Raw genomic sequence first — 25,006 nt, forward strand, 5'->3', positions numbered from 1 at the left:
ACACGTTTTTAGGGGCAGCCAGCCAGTCACAGTGGGATGGATCAAACCCCCCTATTTAATATGGTGAGAAGTGGGATGGGGTGAGCGGACGTTACTGCGCTGTTTGCTCTGCATTACCCACTTCTCACCGTTTCAGATAGAGAAGCGAGACCGTGTCCGTATGGAGCAGAACTGCTGGGCCTGTGTCAGGATCGCCTAGACCTCCTGCCTAGCCATAGCTTCCTTGTCCACTGGGTGTGCTGCTGTCTTCTGTTGGCTCTGGGTTCCTCTGTCTGTCTGTCTTCTTGTTGCTCCTGTCTCTGTCCTTTATAGCTTGCTTCCTGTCTGTTGCTTTTGCCTTTGCTTGCTAGTCAGACTCCTACATACAGTATGCTCATGCCTGTCTTTGATTCCTGATCTGTACCTGTACCTGTATTTTGAGTCTGTTCACAGTAAAAGCCCTTGTTAGTAATCTGGCTTGTCCCTGTTTGTTCCTGCTTCCCGGTCTCAGTCCCTGCTGCCTGTTCTCAGTCCCTGTCCTGCCCCGCCTGTCCTGTTCCAGTCTCCTCGTTGCCGACCTCTGCTTGTTACCTGACTTCGCTACCTGCCGCCTGCCTCGGACCCCTGCTTGTTACCTGACGTCGCTACCTGCCGCCTGCCTCGGACCCCTGCTAGTTACCTGACGTCGCTACCTGCCGCCTGCCTCGGACCTCTGCTTGTACCTGACTTCGCTACCTGCCGCCTGCCTCGGACCCCTGCTTGTGACCCCTACTACGCTCGTGCTGTTCCGGCCACCGAGATCCTACCCGCCACAGGAGTCTCTCGTGACAGCCTGGCAGAGTATCAGGAGTACTTATCAAAGTCTCTCTGATGCCAAACGGGAGCACCAGATGTACCTGCTGTTTCTGCTCACACTATAGCACTGTACTGTGTGTTACTATATAGCACTGTACTGTGTTACTATATAGCACTGTACTGTGTGTTACTATATAGCACTGTACTGTGTGTTACTATATAGCACTGTACTGTGTGTTACTATATAGCACTGTACTGTGTGTTACTATATAGCACTGTACTGTGTGTTACTATATAGCACTGTACTGTGTGTTACTATATAGCACTGTACTGTGTGTTACTATGTTGCACTAAGAGGGCGTTGCTATCCTTATAGCTCTTGATCTGACTCTCTACTGTGGTTTTGTATATTAGATGGTTGTGTTATAACAGAATCCTGAACCATTAAGTGTTTGAAATTAGTTCCTGTTTGAGGATGGACCAGATGTGCGTTTTGGTGTCCCTGTCTTCTCTGACTCTTTTTGGGGTTGTTAATAATCTTAGGTTTAAAGCTTATACAAAATGCTATATATTTTTCCAAGAAAAAAGGATTCTACTAATTACGTTTCTTCTCTTTCATACAGACACAGCTGTTATCCAACACACACAACTCAAGGAACGTTATATCTCAGCACCTTCAGAGGGGCACTGCCCACTATACCAGCATGGACAGAGGGGCACTGCCCACTACCAGCATGGACAGAGGAGCACTGCCCACTACCAGCATGGACAGAGGAGCACTGCCCACTACCAGCATGGACAGAGGAGCGCTGCCCACCACCAGCATGGACAGAGGAGCACTGCTCACTACCGGCATGGACAGAGGGGCGCTGCCCACTACCAGCATGGACAGAGGAGCACTGCCCACTACCAGCATGTACAGAGGGGCACTGCCCACTACCAGCATGGACAGAGGAGCACTGCCCACTACCAGCATGGACAGCGGGACGCTGCCTACTACCGGCATGGACAGCGGGGCACTGCCCACTACAAGCATGGACAGATGGGCACTGCCCACTACCAGCATGGACAGAGGGGTGCTGCCCGCTACCAGCATGGACAGAGGAGCACTGCCCACTACCAGCATGGACAGAGGGGCACTGCCCACTACCAGCATGGACAGAGGGGCGCTGCCCACTACCAGCATGGACAGAGGGGCACTGCCCACTACCAGCACGGACAGAGGAGCACTGCCCGCTACCGGCACGGACAGAGGGGCACTGCCCACTACCAGCATGGACAGAGGGGCGCTGCCCACTACCAGCATGGACAGAGGGGCGCTGCCCACTACCAGCATGGACAGAGGAGCGCTGCCCACTACCAGCATGGGCAGAGGGGCACTTCCCACTACCAGCATGGACAGAGGGGCACTGCCCACTACCAGCATGGACAGAAGGGCGCTGCCCACTACCAGCATGGACAGAGGGGCACTGCCCACTACCAGCATGGACAGAGGGGCACTGCCCACTACCAGCATGGACAGAGGAGCGCTGCCCACTACCAGCATGGGCAGAGGGGCACTTCCCACTACCAGCATGGACAGAGGGGCACTGCCCACTACCAGCATGGACAGAAGGGCGCTGCCCACTACCAGCATGGACAGAGGGGCACTGCCCACTACCAGCATGGACAGAGGGGCACTGCCCACTACCAGCATGGACAGAGGGGCACTGCCCACTACCAGCATGGACAGAGGAGCACTGCCCACTACCAGCATGGACAGAGGAGCGCTGCCCGCTACCAGCATGGATCCCCACGTGCTAAGTGAGTATAGCAGATATTGTGGGGGCGCTGAGATCTGCACGGTGGGAATATCGGGGTATTTTGCATTATGTGAGTCACACACCCAAACTAATTAATCTTGTGTTCTTATAGAGCCGCTAGCAGGTAACATCTCATGTCCCATCTCTGTAAGGGATTTCTGCCAGAAGGGCGAGTGAGGGATTTCTTCCCGACGGGTATTACCCCAATATCAGAGGGGGTGATAGCACTATAAGAGCCCCACTCCCAGCTTTACATGGGGCATTTCCCTTTCTTATTGCCAGGTTTCCCAGGGATTGTACCGGAGAGGTTACAGATTAAGTCAGAGCGAGAAGAGCCGAACGCTGAGGAACATCTCCCCCCGATAAAGAAGGAAATAGTCACATTTACTGTCGGTGGTGAGTACCACAACATCCTTTAGTGTAGGGAAACGTTATCTTGATACAAGTAGTCAGGGTCACCGACGTGGGGGGGAGAGCTGTGACAAGTGTCCCAGGCCCGGTGGCTGCGGGGGGAATGATTGTGAGATGGGGGGATTGAGGAAGCAGGATTGAGTGATAGTGGGGTTTTTGGAGGGGGGAGAGGGAGAGGAGAGGGGGAGTGAGTGAGGAAGAGGGGTTAAGAGTGAGACGGGGAGAGAAATACATTCCGAAGAGGGGGGTAACCCTTTCCCTCCCGCATAGATCCCAGTGTATGTGTTGGTGCAGACACTGGAATGGGAACAATACATATTCATGGGGATACACAGTTGGTGCTGAAGCAGGGGCATAACAACCGTATTGAACATCCTTCCAGTTAACCCCTCGCCTCCCAGGTGAGAGCAGGAGGTGGCCAAATGGGGTGTAACCCCTTTAATACCGGGCCAAACCCCCTCTCCCATGACACTTATATCCTGAGTGCTGATCCCGTGATGTAATGTAACATTGGTAGCGCCAGAAACTCCGTGTTTTCAGCTCTCGGGTAAAAACATTCTCATCACTCGGGGTTAATAATCACATAATATCAGTGACTTCCCCTCAGGAATCGGGATAAAGTATTTCTGTATAGTGATCTCACAAGGCGAGCCCGACTCCCAGCTTCACACGATGCATTTTACTTCTGTTTCCCAGGGATTGTACCGGAGAGGTTACAGATTAAGTCAGAGCGAGAAGAGCCGAACGCTGAGGAACATCTCCCCCCGATAAAGACAGAAATAGTCACATTTGCTGTCGATGGTGAGTACCATAATATCCTTTAGTGTAGGGACACGTTATCTTGTTACAAGTAGTCCGGGCCATCGGCAGGGGGGCAGATCCAGGGCAAGTGGCTGAGGGGGGGGGGGAATGATTGTGAGGAGGGGGATTGAGGAAGCAGGATTGAGTGATAGTGGGGTTTTTGGAGGTGGGAGAGTGAGAGGAGAGGGGGAGTGAGTGAGGAAGAGGGGTTAAGAGTGAGACGGGAAGAGAAATAAATTGGGAAGAGGGGGGTAAATAGTGAAGGAGTCTCGCGAGGTGTAGAATTGGGGGTCTCGCAAGACAGCCGACACAGGGCCACTGACGAGGAGGAGAGCCAGCACAAGTGTCCCGGGCCCGGTGGCTGCGGGGGGCTCGGCATGGGACAATATCAGTGAGGGAGGACCACAGCTGGAGAGAGCCGGGGCCTGGCAGCAACCAGAGGACCGGCAGCCGGGCAAAGAAGTTGGTCCGGGCCAGAGTTCAGGTCCAACTGCTTTGTCTGGCCGACGGGCCCTGTCTCTCCCCAGCTGCGGACCTCCCTCACTGTCCCGCGCAGGGCCTCCGAGGCCCAAACAGCTGGGGTGAGCCGGGCACCAGAGGCCTGAGACCATCCCCAGGGTAGGTAATCTGTAGGTCTTTTTGTGTATGTATTTGGGGGGAGGGGTTTACATGTAATTTGATAGGAGGAGTTTATGTCTTTTTTTGGGATGTAGGGGGGGGTGTTTGTATGTATTTGGGGGGTAGAGTCTTTTTTGTGTATGTATGTGGAGGGGAGGTTGTATGTATATCGGGCGTGAGGGGGGTTTGTATGTATTTGGGGTGTGGGGGTTTGTATGTATTTGGGGTGTGGGGGTTTGTATGTATGTGGGGTGTGGGGGGTTTGTATGTATTTGGGGGGTGGTTGTTTTTTGTGTGTATGTGGAAGGGGGGTGTATGTATATCGGGCGTGAGGGGGGTTTGTATGTATTTGGGGTGTGGGGGTTTGTATTTATTTGGGGTGTGGGGGTTTGTATGTATTTGGGGGTGGTTGTTTTTTTTTGTATGTATTTGGGGGGGAGGTTTTTTATGTATTTAGGGTGTGGGGGGGTGTCACGTACGGCACACCTGTGAGCACGTGACCTGCATACGGGACAAGGGTTAATACGCAGCTCGTCAGCTGTCCCACTTTTCACCTTCGCAATGGTCCCTCAAATACACAATATCTCCCCATAATCTGTCCCCATATACCCCCTGTCACGAACAGCACACAAGTGATCATGTGACTTGGATATGTAACCAGGGTTAATACACTACTCTAGCCAACTCATCTTTGCCCTCTGCCAGGAACTTTCATTGAGTTAATATTAACCCTTTACTTCATTGCGATCATATCTAAAAACTCCCATCACCCGAGAAATTATGCAAATAAAATATGTAAAATGAATATCTGCCAGGGTCTAAGGCCCCTATTTATTGTAGAAAAACTATGCACTTAAAACACATCTGTTGTAGCAAAATGTGGCAGAAAATGTAAATACTCTCTACAGAGTGTGCAAAAGTTAATTCAGAGCCCAAAGCATCACTTATTAAATGTTTTAATATATATATTAAAATACAGTGCTTAGATTACAAGAATTTACAATGACAGTAAATGCAGGACAGTTTATTATAATGACAGGATAAAACAGAGATCCCTATACATTTTCATATGTCAGGATTTTCTCCCAGAGAGGTCACTGGCAATGAAATGAGATCACGTGTTTGGCCCAAAACACACACCTGTTAGAATCAGATTTCAATACTAAACTAGAGAAGGTAGCCCAGCTGTGGGCACTCACCCTCCCTACTGTGTGATATGATGATGTAGCTAAAAACTTTATTATGCACTTACACACAATCTGTTGTAGCAAAATGTGTCTGAAAATGTATATACTGTCTACAGAGTGTGCAAAAGTTAATTCCAAGCACAAAGCATCACTTATTAAATGTTTTAATATATATATAAAAATACAGTGCTTGGATTACAGAAAAGGTATTACAAGAACATACAGTTACAGTAAATGCAGAACAGTTTCTTACAATAACAGGATAAAACATAAATCCCTATACCTTACCATATGTCAGGATTTTTTCCCAGAGAGGTCACTGGTGAAGATGCCCTTGAGGACGGGAGTTGGCCGCCCCATATATAGGTAAATAAGAGATACTCTCAGACTCCTAGCAATTTCTACAAAATAAGAGCCCAGGGAAGGGGACCGTAGGGCCAGGAAACGTGCCGTTTCCGCCCGGTGAGTGCCTGGCCTCTCACGTGTGCGTGTGATTTGTGTACATTAAAGAAACTCTTATTGTGCTGAATTGCTGGGAGAATGTGAGTTTTTCTTATTTACCTATTGTCACGGTAGCTAGTGATATGTTATATATACACAAAATATCTGGGTTGAATTGAAAACGACTTAGATATAATAAATATAGTTTATTCCTTAAAGAAGGTGAACACACAAGATGGTACAAATAACGGACAAAATATACACTTACTTAGGGGTTGGACAATGAAGCAATCAGGTACAGGATTGACAATTCATTCAGCAATACAGGATACAAATGAAGACATCACGAAAGACACTGGGCATAGAGCTTACACTCGTTTATATGGAGTTTCAGCCCCATACCCTAACAGGAGGTGCAAGGCATTGGATGACAATTATCTGCACCCAATCCCTCCTTGCCACCTCACTTGAAAGGCCAAGTAATACCTGCTCACTGGGTGTGCATTATTCTAATCAGGGGCTCATTTCCCTAGCCCCCCTCCCACAAGTCTGGCGTCGCCAAGTCTGCTTGGGATAGGAAAACCTTTGTCCCAAGGTGTGAAACACAACACTTATCACAAGTACCCACGTCCTGCTTTCCTTTGTGCTAGCATACACAAGCAGGGTGGGGGAGCCTTTGATCAGGGGGTTTATTGTAGACCACTTGTCGCCCCCCTGAGCATTAGCATACCATATGGGCTTTGGCTTCCCCGGGCTTTTATACCAGACCCAAAATACAATACATTCTTTAATATCTACACATATTAAAATAATCCGTTATGTGGGTCTGAGCGGGCTGAAATTTGCCAGGTCCTCATGCCGGAAGACCTTTGCCAAAGTGGCCAAGTTTCAGCCTTCCACGACCCCCAGAACCGGAGATATAAAAAACAAGTTAAAATCCCCTATTAACTTTAATGCAGGATTCTCTGCTATAAGCTAAAAGAAATCACTGCATTTCACTCTTCCATTGAAATCAATGGGCTCCGTCGCTATAGGCTTTCAATGGAGCAACTCCGCCATTGAAATCAATGGGGCAATCACAATTTTCACATTTGCCCATACTCCATCTGGTTGATCGGAGAGGGCTGGAAATGGCCATGCAGTCACGCCGGAGCAGTGACTACATGTGACCCAAATCCCAGCCCTCTGGTACTCATAGAACCCCGATAAAGAGGGAAATACATTCATTACCCGTTGGGGGTAATTACCCTTATATCCGCACCTGTCTTTATTCAATGTGTTTGAAAATGGACGGAAATTGATACAATATTGCGGAAAATAACATTAAAACACGGTGTAACGTTTGCGCGAACCCACAAACCGGGCAAGACCCCGGTACTGAGGTGGGAAGGATAGCGCCACACACCCACGCCAGCGGATAGTCAGCGTAGCCGGGTCTGGGTTGGAGAGAGAAGGTTATTCCTGTATACGTGCCCGGGTCCTGGGTTATAGATGGCTGCGTAGTTGAAGTCCGTAAGCCAATGGTCTGAGGTGGAGAAGACGGCGTTGTAGTGGTCCGTAAGCCTGGGTCGTGGAGTGGAGAGGTAAGCGAAGTCGAGGGTAAGCCGGGGTCAGAGCCAGAGAGGGTACACAACAAGCCGGGTCGGTACACGAAGGGCCACACTGCAAGAGAATACTGGAACAGGGCAAAACCAAACCCAGGATCTGCACACGGCTGCACCTGGTTCTGCTCAGCAATGCAACTGAGCACTAGCGGTATTAGAACAGGAAGGAAGCCAATAGCACAGGAGGCCGTGCGGGGCGCGGCCCCAGCAGAGACCGGGATAGGTGCAGGAGACAAGGGGCTCATTAGGGCTTAACACGTAGCTGGGGATCGTTGCGCGACGTCACGCGTGCACGCAACACGCGGAGGGGGCGCGGTGCGTCCGAGGAGGTGGAGCCGAGCTCCGTGGCAGTAGCATATGAAGAGCGGGTGCGCACACGCACTGTAAGGGAAGCCGGGGTGCGCTCACTGGAGGAGAGGGGAGCAGGGGGGGAGCGGTAACAGAGGAGGGAACACGCCGCAAGCAACGTGTTCCCCGATTCCTCACACGGATAGAAATCTAAGCTGCATGTTGTAGGGAAAAACAAACATGCATGACTTGTGTAATGCATGGCCGGCCAACTCCCGTCCTCAAGGGCCACCAACAGGGCAGGTTTTCAGGATATCCCTGCTTCAGCTTAGGTGGCTCAGTCATTCTGTTTGAGCCACCCATGCTGAAGCAGGGATATCCTGAAACCCTGCCCTGTTGGTGTCCCTTGAGGACGGGAGTTGGCCGCTCCATATAGAGGTAAATAAGAAATACTCACAGGCTCCTAGCAATTTCTGCAGAATAAGAGCCAGGGAAGGAACCGTGGGGCCGGGAAACGTGGCGTTTCCGCCCGGTGAGTGTCGGGCCTCTCACGTGTGCGTGTGATTTGTGTACATTAAAGGAACTCTTATTGTGCTGAATTGCTGGGAGCGTGTGGGTTTTCCTTATTTACCTATATCCTGAGTGTTGATCCCGTGATGTAATGTAACATTGGTAGCGCCAGAAACTCCGTGTTTTCAGCTCTCGGGTAAAAACATTCTCACCACTCGGGGTTAATAATCACATAATATCAGTGACTTCCCCTCAGGAATCAGGATAAAGTGTTTCTGTATAGTGATCTCACAAGGCGAGCCCGACTCCCAGCTTCACACGATGCATTTTACTTCTGTTTCCCAGGGATTGTTCCGGAGAGGTTACAGATTAAGTCAGAGAGAGAAGAGCCGAACGCTGAGGAACATCTCGCCCCGATAAAGACAGAAATAGTCACATTTCCTGTCGCTGGTGAGTACCATAACATCCTTTAGTGTAGGGACACGTTATCTTGTTACAAGTAATCAGGGCCACCGACGTGGGGGGGGGGAGAGCTGTGACAAGTGTCCCGACCCGGTGGCTGCGGGGGGCCCGGCACGGACAGTAACGGTGAGGTAGGCCTGCAGCTGGGGAGAGCCGGGGCCTGGCAGCAACTAGAGGACCGGCAGCCGGGCAAAGAATTTGGTCTGGGCCAGATTTCGGGTCCAACTGCGTTGTCTGTCCGCGGGACCCCGTCTCTCCCCAGCTGCCGCGCTCCCTCACTGTCCCACGCAGGGTCTCTCCCTGACACCCACACAGCTGGGGAGAGCCGGGCACCAGAGGCCTGAGACCATCCCCAAGTTAGGAAGTCTGTAGGTCTTTTTGTGTATGTATTGTGGGGTAGAGGGGTCTGTATATATTTGGGGGTTTGTATATATTTGGGGGTTTGTACATATTTCGGGGTTTGAATTTTTTTTTTTTTTTTTTTGCTTTTGTGGTTTTTTTTTTCCATGTATTTGATGGCTGGGGTTTTTTGTATGTATTTTTTTTGTATGTATTTGGGGACTGGAGGTTATTTTTATATGTACTGGGCAATGAGATTAGCATTACAACAAAAAGGAAACAGGTATTTGGGGGTGCTTAAAGATAATTATATGACCCAAATTATTGAGGAACCAACCAGGAGAGGGGCAATACTGGATTTGGTCATATCAAACAATGTAGAAGTAATAACAAATATTCAAGTCCTGGAACATTTGGATAACAGTGATCATATCATGGTCTCATTTGAAATAAATTATCAAAAAAACAGATTACTTTGGTTCAACCAAGACTTTAAACTTTAGAAAGGCAGACTTTAATAAACTGAGGTCTAATCTGGTAGTAATACAATGGGATGATGTTTTTGCAGGGAAAAATGTAGAAGATGAATGGGCAGTCTTTAAAACATTGTTAGAAAAGCACACTTATCAGTGTATACCCTTGGGTAATAAGTATAAAAGAAATAAGTCAAAACCAATGTGGCTAAATAAACAGGTAGGGGAGGAAATGGACAAGAAGAGGAAGGCGTTTAGATTCTTTAAGGCTGCGTCCAATTTCAGCGCTTAGGCGCTAACCCGTGCTGAGGCGCGCTGACGCTTCTCAGTGAGCCCCTGCAGCCGCAATGAGAGCGGCTTTAGCAGGGGCTCGCTTACGCTTACGCAAGCGTGCGGAAGCGGAAGTCTTACCAAAATTTTACATTCAAGCGCTCAACGGAGCGCAGGGCCGGTCATGTGAGCGGTTCGCCCAATGAGGGGTAACCAGCTCCGTGACGTCACTGGCCCGCCCCCCGACACGAACCCGGACGGCGCGCGGACCAAGGCCAGGGAAAGCACCCGCTTTCCCTCAGCCTCCGCGCGCCTCCGCACGGCTGCAGTCCTATGGACGCAGCCTAAGTCAGAAGGGACGGAGACATCGTATCAGAATTATAAGGAATGTAACAAATTGCAAAAGGGCAATCAAATTAGCAAAAATGGATAATGACAAAAGGATTGCAATAGAAAGTAAGGTCAACCCTAAAATGTTCTTTAAGTACCTTAATAACAAAAAAATGAGAAAAGAAGATATAGGATCCTTTCAGTGTGAGATGGGCAGGCAGATTATTGGAGATAAGGGAAAAGCAGAGGTATTAAACACATTCTTCTACAATTTTCTTCTATGGCAGCCAAATACTAGTGGGATAGCACCTCTCTCCCCAAATACTAGTGGGATAGCACCTCTCTCCCCAAATACTAGTGGGATAGCACCTCTCTCCCCAAATACTAGTGGGATAGCACCTCTCTCCCCAAATACTAGTGGGATAGCACCTCTCTCCTCAAATACTAGTGGGATAGCACCTCTCTCCCCAAATACTAGTGGGATAGCACCTCTCTCCCCAAATACTAGTGGGATAGCACCTCTCTCCCCAAATACTAGTGGGATAGCACCTCTCTCCCCAAATACTAGTGGGATAGCACCTCTCTCCCCAAATACTAGTGGGATATCACCTCTCTCCTGTGAGCTGGGGGGACAAGTACTTCTTGTGACCACTATATGAGGGGGTTATCCACCTTTGGTCCGTTACCAAGCGCAGAGCTCAGCCTACAAAGGTGAACCTCGGTCAGCAACTGGCTCAGGGGCAAGTCTTTGATACCTCTGGTCTGGACAGTATTACATACTGGCGCAGGACTCTCAGGTTGGGGTGTAGTTTGTCAAGATCAGCAGATCCGAAGACTGGACACATCAGGAAAGAGGTCTGCATATCAATGTATTGGAAGTTCGAGGATCGTTTACAACTTTCAAGGCCTTCAGGCCTCTTTAAGGGGTCCCCTGTTAAGGATCCTATCCGATAATGTCACTGCAGTAGCATATATGAACCAACAAGGAGTCCGAGGAGTTCTTTCAGAAGCCTCCAGTATTCTACACTGGCTGGAGAAAGAGAGTCCATGCATCTCCACAGCCGTCATTACAGGAGTTAGAACTTACCACCTGACTTCCTCAGCGGGCATTCCTGCAACGGGGTCAACCTCATGGCATTAGAAGTCATCAAGAAAGTACAGATGTATGTGTCAAGGTGGCACGACCCAAAAACCATAGCCAGGGATTCTTTCTCAATCACTTGGGATTTACATCTGTTTCACCTCCCCCCCCCCCATTCCCTCTGCTTCAGCAAGTAATAACCTCCTATTGGCCCAGAAAGACATTGTTTGCATACTTATAAAAATTTTTAAGTACAGGAGCCGTGGGTTCTTCTGACAGTCCCCGCATTATTGACTCGGGGTCCTCTTTGCTTCCCCTTTTTTTAATTGCTCAGATTGATGGTATGGAACTTGAATGGGTGTCATTAAGGGCACAGGGTTTCTCCAGGGAAGTTATATGGACTCTTTTGCATAACAGAAAGATAGTGACATTTAGAATCTATTATCACATATGGAGGACATTTATACGTTCGTGTAAATTATGAGAAGGTGGACGGACCCCTTGCAGCTGGAAATCTTTAATATACTGGACTTCCTTCAGCAAGGATTCCAGAAGGGTTTAAAAGCAGCATCTCTAAGCGTCCAAGTATCCTTATCAGTGCATTCTGTCAAACAGATTGCCACATCTACCTACCAATCTCTTCTCTGCCAATTGGGTAGGATTACAATACCTTTTGTGATCCTACCCAATTGGCTGAGAAGAGCCTGGCAATGGTTTAGGTTTTCTGTGGCTTCCCACCACCTTAGAGAGAGACGAGTTTTACAGATTAGATGTATTATTTGAGATGGGCTCTTTAAATCTCCATTCTGAGAGGAACTGTTGTAGATGATGAGTATGCAATGTATGTATATCTTTATATAGCACCTTTAATGTACATAGCGCTTCACAGCATTAATACATTGTATTGTATGTCTTTATTTATATAGCGCCAGAAGTGTACTCAGCGCTTCACAAAGAATACAGTACAGGGATTTATAATAATACAATAAGTGCAGCAAAAGTCAGACAATGGGAAAGGAAATCCCCGCCCCGAAGAGCTTACAATCTAAGAGGTTTGAGGGGAAACTTACAGAGACAGCAGGTGAGGGAATAAGTGCTTTAGATGGCAGTGCTTGGCCACAATGAGTGGTATAAGGGACTGTGGGACTATAGCCATGAGTGCCGGCTATTGAGATGCTTGATTTGTGGGGCAAGTTAAGGTTGGTCAGTGTTAAACGAGAAGGTTAACACCATTTACATGGGAAGAGATGGCAGGGAGGCGTGGGTGAGATCAGGTATGTATGTCTGGCTTCAGGCTTAGGGGAGATCCCCAGCAGCAGGAAGGAGTGGATAGAGGGTGTGAATAGAGGATTTGTGTGGGTGTTTTTTATTGAGGGTTGTTGGGAGAGAGGTGTATAAATAATGGTGCAGTGGGGCGTGGGGTAGTTGGAGAGAACAGGGACATTCACCAAGGAGTGAGGAAACAGTAAACAGAAAATGCAATAGGGAGGGCATAGTGAGATACAGGAGGAGAGACTTCCCAGTTATTGGAGGATAGGAAGAGTACAAATAATCACAGCTTTTAGAAAGTCACGTTCTCACAGTTGTAAAGTTGTTGTTCAGAGTCCAGATCTTCCTCAGTATTCACCTCCAGTTTAAACTCCAAGATTAACTACACACACTTGAATGTTACACTTTGATGTTACACAGCCATATGGCTCACAGCCAAGGTATCCTGCCCTAATGTGACAATCATATAAATAACAATACAAATAACACATTGTGGGAAGAAGTGCTTTAGACATAAAACTGACACTTGGGAAAAGGAGTCCCTGCCCCGAAGAGCTTACAATCTAATTGTTAAGTAGGAAGAACGTACAGTGACCATAGGAAGGTGTTCTGGTAAGTGCATTTGCAAGGGGTCACGGTAGATGTATGAGGTGTAAAGTATCAGCCAAAGAGCTACTCGTATGCTTCGATAAGGAGATGTGTTTTAAGGTGGGTCTTAAAGGTGGATAGAGAGGGTGCTAGTCGGGTATTGAGGGGAAGGGCATTCCAGAGGTGTGGGGCAGTCAGTGAGAGGTTTTAGTCAGGAGAGGACTTTAGACACAAAAGGGGTAGAGAGAAGACATCCTTGAGCAAAACGCAAGAGTCGGGAAAGTTGTAGAGCAAGAAATGTAGCTCTAGCAACTAACTATCTTTGATGTGCACCATCATACAAGCGGCAGTAAGCATCTTGTGCATTCTCAGAGACCTGCGCCTGCAGATAACATGGTAACTTTGTTTCAGTTCCTTATCTCTTGGTAAACCCAGAAAATGTAATCCCTTAACCAGATAAATCGTTAGATGAGCAATACTGTACTTATCAGTCGGCCTGTGTTTTTAAAGCTCTCTGAGGACCAGATGGGTGCGAAGAGCTGCTTTCTGTGTGAACAATCTGCCTTGATGAGTATTGTCGGGATATGGCTAGACCACTGTAATGAGTACGAGGACTTTTGTAAAGTTCTGGCCAATGTTGCTGGCCCAAAAGGATGGGATGTGGATATAATGTGTTTGGCTGGAACACAGAACCTCGGGAATTTCCGATGAGATTGTTTTATTCCGCGTATAAGTTGCTGTTTCATAGGAAATCTCTTGATTCTATGGCGTAATCGTGCATCTTAGCAACTTAATCTTGAATGGTCTTGTTTTTATAAAGCGATTCTGAGATGTACAGTAGATCCGACCTGAAACAGCCTGAAGATTTCTGTACCAGAAACGTGAGGGGAGTATATTCCTCTTCATGCTGACGGAACTTTGACCATTGCTCTGGATCAATAAAGATCCTGAATGGTGGCCTGATATGTCTCCTTTGTGTCTGGGTTTGGAGAAGTGTCACGATAACAATATCATGAAATATTGTGTATTTGATTTAATCTGGGGCTTCAGTGGTTAATGTGGTTACCGTTTGTTATAACGTATTCTTCCTGGGTCTGTGCAGAACGTCCGTGAGGGAGGAATTAGTGGGTTATCACTTATGGCCACTGTAAGTACAAGATGCGTTGTACAGTTTGGTAGTAAGAACCAAAAACTGATTGTCCAAAAATGACTAGAATAAAATAAGAAGTAAGGATTTCTTTATTACGAGCAATTGCAAGCAGACCAAACTGATACAATCTCACAGTACAGTCTAAAGGTTACCGTGGCAACCCACGGAGTTACACATGTAGAAAATCATCATTTGTAGCACTAAAAACAGGACATCCTTAAGGGCCGAGACCCCCCTAACATACGAGTTAGAACGGGGTACCTGATTTTGTGCCACATGTTCTGGGAGGTGCCTGCGAGTGCTGAGCAGCTTCTAAAATAGTTCCGTAGCCTGAGAGCTTTGCGGGGATACTTGCATCTTTTGCTGACTATTTCCAGGGTAATCCCTCCTAAAGTGGCCTTGCTGCCCACATTGGAGACGGACATTATTTCCCATTTGATCCCTTCCCGATCGTTTTTTCCAATCGCACTGATTCTGATATCTGTTTGTCCTGATATTGTTATTACCCCTGTAATTATTTCCCTGAGAATTTCTGGGTCTAACTACTGGGATAGGGAAAAAATGAGTCTGAGCAGCCTTTCCACTCGTTTTTCCTTCCGTCACCCCGTGCCGTGTTCTGCAATAGCCACTAACTAACTCATTGCCTTTTCCTCCCACCCTGTGAGTGTTCACTGAACTGCACCTTGCACATCTGGGCTCAACCCTGACAAAAAGCATTATTCATTGCTCCGATAGCATTATTCATTGCTCCGATAGCATTATTCATAGCTCCGATAGCATTATTCATTGCTCCGATAGCATTATTCATTGCTCCGATAGCATTATTCATTGCTCCGATAGCATTATTCATTGCTCCGATAGCATTATTCATTGCTCCGATAGCATTATTCATTGCTCCGATAGCATTATTCATTGCTCCGATAGCATGATTCATTGCTCCGATAGCATTATTCATTGCTCAGAGTGCATTATTCATTGCTCCGATAGCATTATTCATTGCTCAGATAGCATTATTCATTGCTCAGATTGCATTATTCATTGCTCTGATAGCATTATTCATTGCTCCGATAGCATGATTCATTGCTCCGATAGCATGATTCATTGCTCCGATAGCTTTATCCATTGCTCCGATAGCATTATTCATTGCTCCGATAGCATGATTCATTGCTCCGATAGCATTATTCATTGCTCAGAGTGCATTATTCATTGCTCCGATAGCATTATTCATTGCTCAGATAGCATTATTCATTGCTCAGATTGCATTATTCATTGCTCTGATAGCATTATTCATTGCTCCGATAGCATGATTCATTGCTCCGATAGCATGATTCATTGCTCCGATAGCTTTATCCATTGCTCCGATAGCATTATTCATTGCTCCGATAGCATTATCCATTGCTCTGATAGCATTATTCATTGCTCAGATAGCATTATTCATTGCTCCGATAGCATTATTCATTGCTCCGATAGCATTATTCATTGCTCCGATAGCATTATTCATTGCTCCGATAGCATTATTCATTGCTCAGATAGCATTATTCATTGCTCCGATAGCATTATTCATTGCTCAGATTGCATTATTCATTGCTCAGATTGCATTATTCATTGCTCAGATTGCATTATTCATTGCTCCGATAGCATTATTCATTGCTCAGATAGCATTATTCATTGCTCAGATAGCATTATTCATGGCTCCGATAGCATTATTCATTGCTCCGATAGCATTATTCATTGCTCCGATAGCATTATTCATTGCTCAGATAGCATTATTCATTGCTCCGATAGCATTATTCATTGCTCCGATAGCATTATTCATTGCTCCGATAGCATTATTCATTGCTCCGATAGCATTATTCATTGCTCAGATTGCATTATTCATTGCTCCGATAGCATTATTCATTGCTCCGATAGCATGATTCATTGCTCCGATAGCATGATTCATTGCTCCGATAGCTTTATCCATTGCTCCGATAGCATTATTCATTGCTCCGATAGCATTATCCATTGCTCCGATAGCATTATTCATTGCTCAGATAGCATTATTCATTGCTCCGATAGCATTATTCATTGCTCCGATAGCATTATTCATTGCTCCGATAGCATTATTCATTGCTCCGATAGCATTATTCATTGCTCCGATAGCATTATTCATTGCTCCGATAGCATTATTCATTGCTCCGATAGCATTATTCATTGCTCCGATAGCATTATTCATTGCTCCGATAGCATCATTCATTGCTCCGATAGCATCATTCATTGCTCCGATAGCATTATTCATTGCTCCGATAGCATTATTCATTGCTCAGAGTGCATTATTCATTGCTCAGAGTGCATTATTCATTGCTCCGATAGCATTATTCATTGCTCAGAGTGCATTATTCATTGCTCAGATAGCATTATTCATTGCTCCGATAGCATTATTCATTGCTCAGAGTGCATTATTCATTGCTCCGATAGCATTATTCATTGCTCAGATTGCATTATTCATTGCTCCGATAGCATTATTCATTGCTCAGATTGCATTATTCATTGCTCCGATAGCATTATGGATAAGGTCGGTTATTCCAGTGTTTTAAAAACCCAACCGTGAACCTTGATGCATAATCCGCAACTGTCTCATTTTTATTCTGTTTACAAGTGTTACTTTTTCCCCAATTTTGTCTGACAGTGAATCGTGTTTTTATCAACCCCTTTTAATGCATTTTCACGGGCTGGAGTTAATTAGCAGGTGGGGTCTACTGCATCTTCATTAAAGTCTGCCTACCTCGCCCGCAGATCTGCCCATGTTTTCTGTGATATAGATGAATTAATGAGTGATTCTGTCTGCGACTGTAGAGTTACAAGCTGGGCATGCCATGTCACATTCACTACACCATTTTGCAGGGTCTTCTGTGGTGGAGACATAGTTTTTAATTTAATAACATGCCCTGGAGTCCATGGGGCATATACCGTCATAGTGACTGGGCCTTCTGCACCTGGGTTACGGACCTCCCTTAGGGGGTTAAGTAATCACCTTCCTTAACCTCTCCTTTACTTCTTAAATGATATCTAGGGCCCACAAATCTCTATCTGCTAGTAAAGATAGTTGCGAACCTGTTGAGTCTTCTTCCTTAATATCATACTGAAGAGATGCCTTGCCCCAAGCTAAGTCAAAGGCACCCCTTGCCTCAGATAGCGCAACTACTTGGGGCAATTTGGGTGACTCACGAGGCGGTAGTACATGTACCTGTGTCTTTGGGAGCGGGGCAATTACTTGCTGGACCTATTGCTCCACAACTGGGACCATATATGGTTGAGGAGGCTGCGGAAGGGGTGTAAGATTTTGAAATTCTAGTAGATCTTCCCTTACATCCTGAAGGGCTGTGTGTGCACATGGGGCAAGGCGGGGCACAGAGGGACGGTGGGGAGAGGAGCAGTAATGCTAATTTCAATCTCCCTTCTTCCTCCTTCCTTGATCCTGATATTTTTCACTTGCATTTTCCCAGCTACGGATTTTACTATCCTTTTTTGTTTTTCAACTTGAATTTTATGAATTACTTGCATGGTGTACATACATAGCATACAATTGCAATAAAGAACAGTTACAACCTGGCAGAAGTTATCCATGTATAAACAGGGGAATACAAGACAAACGGGGTAGACAAACAGACAAACAGACAAAAACACAAACCACCAAACCAGGGGAGAAAAAGGTGTGGTGGTTTGGGTTAATCGGGGGGCGGGGGGGTTGGTCCTCTTGCCGTGTTTCCTTGGATGCTCCGTGTTCACTGGGTCACTGCTTTTGAGGCGGTCGGGTTCCCTCCAGATGTCTCGTCCGTATGTTTTTTTCTAACTGTGTCTGCGGCTCCCTAACCTGTCGAGTCAATTCGTCCCAGCGCAACGTCATGAAGTGAGAACGCACCTGGTCTTATTATTGCCATATCTTGGACCTTTCCACCCCAGGTATATCTGTCTGGGCCAACCATGGCAACCAGACTTTTAGATAATTTGCACCAGTGTCATTGACCAAGCTTGTCAATTTCTTCATCTGGCAAACTGTCCAAATTCTATTCCGAATTTTAGCAATTACTGGAATCTCATTCTGTTTCCAGCGTGCTGCGATCTCCCCGCGTACCACTGTCGCGAAGTGCACCACTAACTTATTTTATTTTTTTGGGGAGGCCCGGATTTGGAGAGGTCCGGATGCGGCCTGTTGAGGAGAAACAACCATGGATCTAACGGGATGTGCGTGTCTAGGATTCTGTTTAGCCAATCTTTAATTGAGTCCCAGACCGGGGCGATTTTGGGGCAAGACCACAGCATGTGCAACAGGTCTGCTTGCTATCTACATTGTCTTGGACACAATGGGGAGTAACTTGGCAGAAATGTGGCCAATTTTATGGGGGTGTGGTACCACCGCATCATAACTTTATATGCGCTCTCCCTTAAGGTCGTGCATATGGAGCTTTTGGAAGCTGCCAAGACAATTTTTGTCCACTCCTCCAAGTCCAATTCCTCCCCTAGGTCAGTCTCCCATTTAGTCATGTACCCTGACTTTTCCGTCACGGTTGAGCCAGAACCGGTCACCTCCTTGTACATCTGCGATGTAAGTCCCTTTGTGGATGTCCTTGATCGAGAGAGCTTTTCAAAGTTCGTTAATTGGGTTTGGGGCTGAAATGTCTGATAAAATGTTCTGATCTGGAGGTATCTAAAGAACTCGGCATTGGGGATGTTTTTGCTAGATTTAAGTAGATCAAAAGTTTGTATGCCTCTTCTGCCCTCCAGATCCACTAGTCTATTAATGTTATTGTGTTGCCAGATAGAAAATTCTGCCCGTGACAGACCTGGAGCAAATGATGGGTTTCGCCACAGTGGGGTCATTCCTGATAGTTTATGGGTCAAGTTGCATCTGAGCCTGGTGGCCTCCCACACCGAGAGCGAGTTGGTCATTGAGGATAGCGGCATTTTGGCACCTAACCGCACCTTTTTGGGGAGCCAAATTAAATGTTCCAGCTCTACAGGGGAGCATAGTTCCCCTTCTAAAGCGACCCATCTTTTCGAGTCCGGGTTATTGTGTCATTGCACAATTTGGCATAATTGGGCCGCCTTGTAATAGGACAACAAGCAAGGTACCGCTAACCCACCTGCCGTTGTCTGCCTGCGCATGATCTGTTTTCCCACTCTCGCCTTCTTCCCTCCCCAGATACATTTATCTATCTCAGATTGGAGCGAGAGAGTTTCCTTCAAACTTAAAGGCACTGGGAGGGTTTGGTAAAGGTAGAGAAGGCTGGGAGTAGATTCATTTTAACGCAGTGGATCTTCCCTATCCAAGAAATTTTGTAAGTGGCCCATCTCCTAATGTCCCCTCTCAGGGTTTGCATCAATTTGGGGTAGTTTGCTTGATACAGCAATTTGGATACTTTGGCTACATTAACGCCTAGGTATTTGATTTGCTTCTGCTGCCAGTTGAAATTGAAGTTGAGGGTGATCAGTTTCTCCAGGGGTTTGGGTAAATTGATGTTCATAGCGTCTGATTTAGATTGGCTAATTTTGAATCCGGAGATCTTATTGAATCTCCCCAACAAGTCGAATAGGTTCGGTAGAGAGGTAAGGGTTTTAGATATTGTCAGGAAACACATCATCCGCATACAGTGCCACTTTATGCAAGTGGCTTCCAATGACAATACCTGTGATATCCTTGCTATCGCGTATCCGAGCCGCCAGGGGCTCCATACACAATGCAAAGAGGAGGGGGGAGAGCGGGCAGCCCTGCCTTGTTCCGCTCTTAATTTGGAAGGGGTCCGAAGTGAATCCCTGATAGGTAACCCTAGCCTACGGCGCCGCATAGAGAGAAAAGATAGCTTTTGTCAGCTTTGCACCCAGCCCGAATGCTCCAAGCGTGGCGTCCAAATATGGCCAGTCAATCCTGTCAAACACTTTTTCCGTGTCCTGACAGCGCCATAACTGGTATGGATTTTGTATTGGCTATTTCTAGCAGATCCATAATTCGCCGGGTATTATCAGCTGCTTGTCGACCCGGGATAAACCCGGCTTTATCTGGGTGCACCAGTCTGGGCAGGATGAGACCCAGTAATTTAGCGTAGGTGTTAATGTCCGAATTAATGAGGGATATCGGCCTGTAGCTCCTACAGTTCTGTGGGTCCTTTCCCTGTTTGTGAATGATAGAGATGGACGCTTGGAGCATGTGCTGGGGAAAGGGGGTACCACCCAAGACTTGGTAGAACATGCGGAGAAGATACGGAGTCAACTGTTTCTTAAATTTTTTTGTAATAAAGATTTGAAAATCTGTCGGGACCCGGGGCTTTAGAGGGTTTCAGATTGTTGATAACCTCCGCTACTTCCTCCGTTGTGAAATCCCTTCACATTACCTCTCTATCCTCCTCACTGAGACCCGGCAGATTCGCGCCCTTCAAGAAATCCATCAGGGCTTTCTTGGTACCAGAAGAACAGGTCACCTTCCCTCCATCATATAATTTTTCATAGAATTTCTTGAATTCGTCTACAATATTTTTAGGGTTGGCAGAGAGTATGCCCGATTGTAATCTGATGGTTTGAATATTATAATTCTTAATTTTAGAGTTGATCAGATTGGCCATCATGGTATCTGGCTTGTTTGCTTTTTCAAAGAATTTCCTCTTTGACCAGCTTAGCGATTTCTCGGCCTGAGAGGTCAGGAGCAGATTCAACTTGATCTGAGCATCTGTGATTTTTTTGGAGAGCAGCCGAATCAGGAGATCTCTTATGCTGGTCCCAGAATTCCCTTAGCTCGTTCTGACTTTCCAAATTTTTTACGTTCCTCTCTCTCTCTCTTTCTCCTGGCCGCCACGCTAATTAGAACCCCTCGTAGTGTTGCTTTATGTGCCTCACAGAGGGTTATATGGGAGCGAACGCTTCCTTCATTTTCTCTAAAGAAATGTTTAATTTCCCCTCCCACCATCTCCAACAATTCGGGTATTTTTAGTAAGGACTCATTCAGTTTCCAGTTTGCTCCCGGTCTGTCCAGCCCTATCTGCGCGCACCTTAGCTCTATGGGTGCATGATCTGACCATGAAATATCTATGGATCCCAAAATGAGAGATCTTCGGGACCAGTCTACTAGAGACAAAGAAGTAATCGATTCTGCTAAAGGAGTCATGTGGGTGTGAGTAAAAGGTAAAGTTCTTGTCTAACGGGTGTAATTCCCTCCAGACATCGACCAACTGCATTTCCCTCAGCCCCTGTTCCAGGGCTTTAGGCCTACATATTGATACAACCCTGGGGGAACCCGACCTGTCTAGGGCCGCGTTCAGTACTGTATTAAAGTCACCGCCTACTATCATGGCGCCTTTAGCGTGTTTTTGGATGGCTGTGAATATTGCTGTATAGAAGGCAGTCATGGCGGTTTGGTGCATATACCACGGCAATCGTTATTGGCTGAAGATTTATAGACCCTGTGAGCAAGAGGAACCTGCCTTCCTTGTCTTTCTTATTGTGTCCACCACCAATCCCACTCTGTTGTGTATCAGTTTCGCAACCCCGCGTTTCTTCTCTTCTGCAGAAGACAAACACCTGCTTGAATCGTTTGTCAATATATTTCGGGAAGCTGGAGGTGCTAAAATGAGTTTCCTGAATTAGGACAATATCTGCTCCCTTCCTCTTGTAATCAGTGAGAGCCACCTTTCTTTTGCGGGGGCAATTTAACCCTTTGGCATTATGTGGGATAAATGTCAGCGTCGTCATGTTGGGTGCATGTTCCCACCTCCCGTCAGCTGCGTCTCTACGGAAAGTGTTGGTTTGTTGCTGGAGAGTTTCCGCCGCCCCGCAGTGTTCAGTAGTTCACCAAACCGTGTCGTTGCACCACTTAGGCAGAGGAAGGGACCTGGACAGGGGGACACAGAGGGTACAGAAGACACACAAGGAAAAATGAACAAGGTGGGAAGGAATTCAATGGTCCGTGACCATTGCTCCTCCCTAGCCTTTGGGTTGTGGGAATGGAGCCGAGCCCTCCCCCGGACCTCCTCCCACCAGTTAGGAGACTCCACTCCCTCCTTTCCCAAGGACTTTCTCGGGATCCTGGGCATTAGCCCCGACCCGAGTGTGCAGACGCATGACAACGACCAGACCTCAGTCCCGGCCGGCGTCCACTTATAATTGTCTTTCAGAAAGCATCTACTACATGTTAAACCATATAACCACATAACCATGTAAACCATATAACTCCTGCTTCAACCCCTAGACCCATACTCTGCATGGCCCTTTAAAATACGTATTGAGAAACGACCCTAGTCCTTTTATAGTCTTGGGAACCCCATGACCTTACGCACTGTCCACCTCCACCCTCTCCCCGACCTCAGCCGATACCCCAGGGGATTTTCCTGAACCTCCATCTCCTTGTTGCCTAAGGTGGCCTGCCCTGTATATAACATTCCATTGATTTAATATCGGCCCTTCCTACCCCTAACCCTACTACTTTATCCCCCCTCCCCCACCTTGGTCTGCCCTTATATAACACCTCTTTACTTTTATAACCCGCTGGGCCCCCCTTCTCTAAAATATATATAGTATTACCCCCTAGTCCCCTTTCGAGGGCTCCCTCTTCCTCCTGTTCTCCCCACCCCTATCCCCTCCGTTCAAAATGTTGCCCCCCCCCTCCCTTAGCCCCCTACCCCTTCTGAAAGATCCCGCTCTCCGTCCTTGGGCCACCTATTCCTAACCTTCCCGCTCAGCCCCCTTGTGGGGGGTGAGTTATATATTTGCTTCTTGGGATCTGTGGTATATATTACTTTATCATGTGTTTGAGGGGGGGGGGGGCATGTTTTGTTGTTAGTGGTGTTTTAACATATTTTGTTTCTCTTTATTATTTATTGTTTATTGTGTTAGTGCCACTTTATCTCCCACTATAGGTTAAACCTTGCTTGGCTACTCCTTAACCCAAGTTTCCCCCACGTCCTAGTGTCTCTCCCCGCCTCCTCCTTGTCCGCTGAGAGTCCTTGCCGGTCTTCATCTGTCAGACATCCTTTCCTCCTGCAGGTCTCGTTGGATGCCCGTGTCATCTGAACCTTGATCCCGCGATGCCTCAGTAGATCTCCGCCCCTTTTGTCCGCGTCCGCCACCATCTTGGAGGTGTCCGGTCTCCTCCAGGTCTTCTCGCGAGAGATGCTAGTTCCCCCTCCTCAACGTCATCTGGCCCCTCCCAGGTCTCTTTGTGTAGTGGGAGCTGATCCAAGATGGCCGCCAGTCCCAGAAGAGCGCCGCTGGAACCAAGTGGTCTAAAGGGTAACGTTTTGAACAAGTGTCAAACCTGGCTCGCAACTATCGGAGCAACTTTAGAGCACCAGCAGAAACGGCTAAAACAGGTAGGATCGAACTTCTTCTGTACATAGGGTCTTTACTTTACTTTGGCCTCCGAGGTTGCCTGTTCTTGTCTAGTTTCCTGGCCTCTTTCCAGACTGGGTCAGGGGCTGGTCTCCCCGCAGGTATCTCCTCCGGAATCTTGCTTTGGAGCCCCAGTTTGGTGAGGAAATTCTCGCCTTCCTCCAGCCTGCGCATTGCGGTGGCCACTTCATTCTTGATCACCCCGAGCCCGAAAGGGTACAGCGAGCGATACCGGATCCCATCGTCCCGTAGCACCTTGGTGAGGGGGGCCAGCTGTCTTCTTTTAAGTAATGTAGTGGGAGATATGTCCTGGAACACTTGAATCTTGTGCCCCTCAAACTCCACATCAGACTCCTTCACTTTAAAGAAGTGGAATCTGGCTATTATGTCCCGGGGGGGGGTCTCCTTGTTGCGGCCGAGACCGCAGAGCCCTATGGCATCGGTCTATGTGGAGGTCTTGTTCCGGTCTGTCTGGCATTAGATGTTGCAGCCATCTTCCCATGAAGTCCTCCGGATCGTTCTCCGTCTCTGGCACCCCCTGATCCTGACGTTGTTTCGTCGGTCTCGGTTGTCGGCATCTTCTTGCCTATATGTGAGATCCCTTACAGTTTCTTTCATCTGTGCCATACGTTTGTAGTTTTGTGCAGGGCTTTGATGGTGGAGTCTAGCTTTTTTCTTAGTATTCAGCGTAGCTAGTGGGGCCGGCCCCATTGAGGGACGGTTCTTGTCCTTGCAGCGCACGCCATACTGCACGCCATATAGCAGGAGATTAGAGCTGAGAGTAAGAGGAAATAGAAGAATGAAGAGCCTTAAAGGAGAATCTTTTAAGTATTGCAGAGTTTAAGGTGGAGCCACCAAAAGGAACCCAGGAGAAGACACGGAGACGGACCAATAAGAGATTGGGACCTCACAGCGGCATTTTTAATAAATTGTAGAGTTTGGAGAAGGGAAGTACACAGAGGAGAAAGTTGCAATATTTGGGTGATGAGGGTATACCGGAGAGTTTAAGAAAATGGCAGATTGTGGAGACGTTGCAGAGGGAAATGTGGCGATATTTAGAAACAGCCGGAATGGGAGAGAAGGAAAGGGAGGAGTCAAATATTTCACCAAGGCCGCGTGCTTGGGAAATTGGATGGGTAGTAGTTTTATTGACTGGGACAATTAATGTGAAACAAAATGGAGCAATTGGGCCTGGTTTAGATGCCCATGTAGTCTTCTCCCACCTATCTTTACACTGTAGATGTCTGTCTGGTT

At 47.2% G+C, this 25,006-nt stretch overlaps 1 protein-coding gene across 3 annotated transcripts in view; it reads left to right on the forward strand.

Moving 5' to 3' along the window:
• LOC142492500 (uncharacterized) overlaps positions 1–25,006 on the forward strand; it is a 40,302-nt gene that overhangs the window by 10,793 nt on the left and 4,503 nt on the right. The window contains exons 2-5 of one of the 3 annotated variants that reach the window (XM_075595182.1): positions 1,398–2,577; positions 2,868–2,972; positions 3,684–3,788; positions 8,782–8,886. In XM_075595182.1, coding sequence (XP_075451297.1) covers positions 1,479–2,577; positions 2,868–2,972; positions 3,684–3,788; positions 8,782–8,886 — 1,414 coding nt within the window. In that variant the 5' untranslated portion in view covers positions 1,398–1,478. Of the gene's footprint in view, positions 1–1,397; positions 2,578–2,858; positions 2,973–3,683; positions 3,789–8,781; positions 8,887–25,006 lie in introns of all 3 variants that reach the window. The other 2 variants (XM_075595181.1, XM_075595183.1) reach the window with 2 other exon arrangements.

The sequence above is a fragment of the Ascaphus truei genome, chromosome 4 (genome assembly GCF_040206685.1).
Source record: "Ascaphus truei isolate aAscTru1 chromosome 4, aAscTru1.hap1, whole genome shotgun sequence".
NCBI lineage: Eukaryota > Metazoa > Chordata > Amphibia > Anura > Ascaphidae > Ascaphus > Ascaphus truei.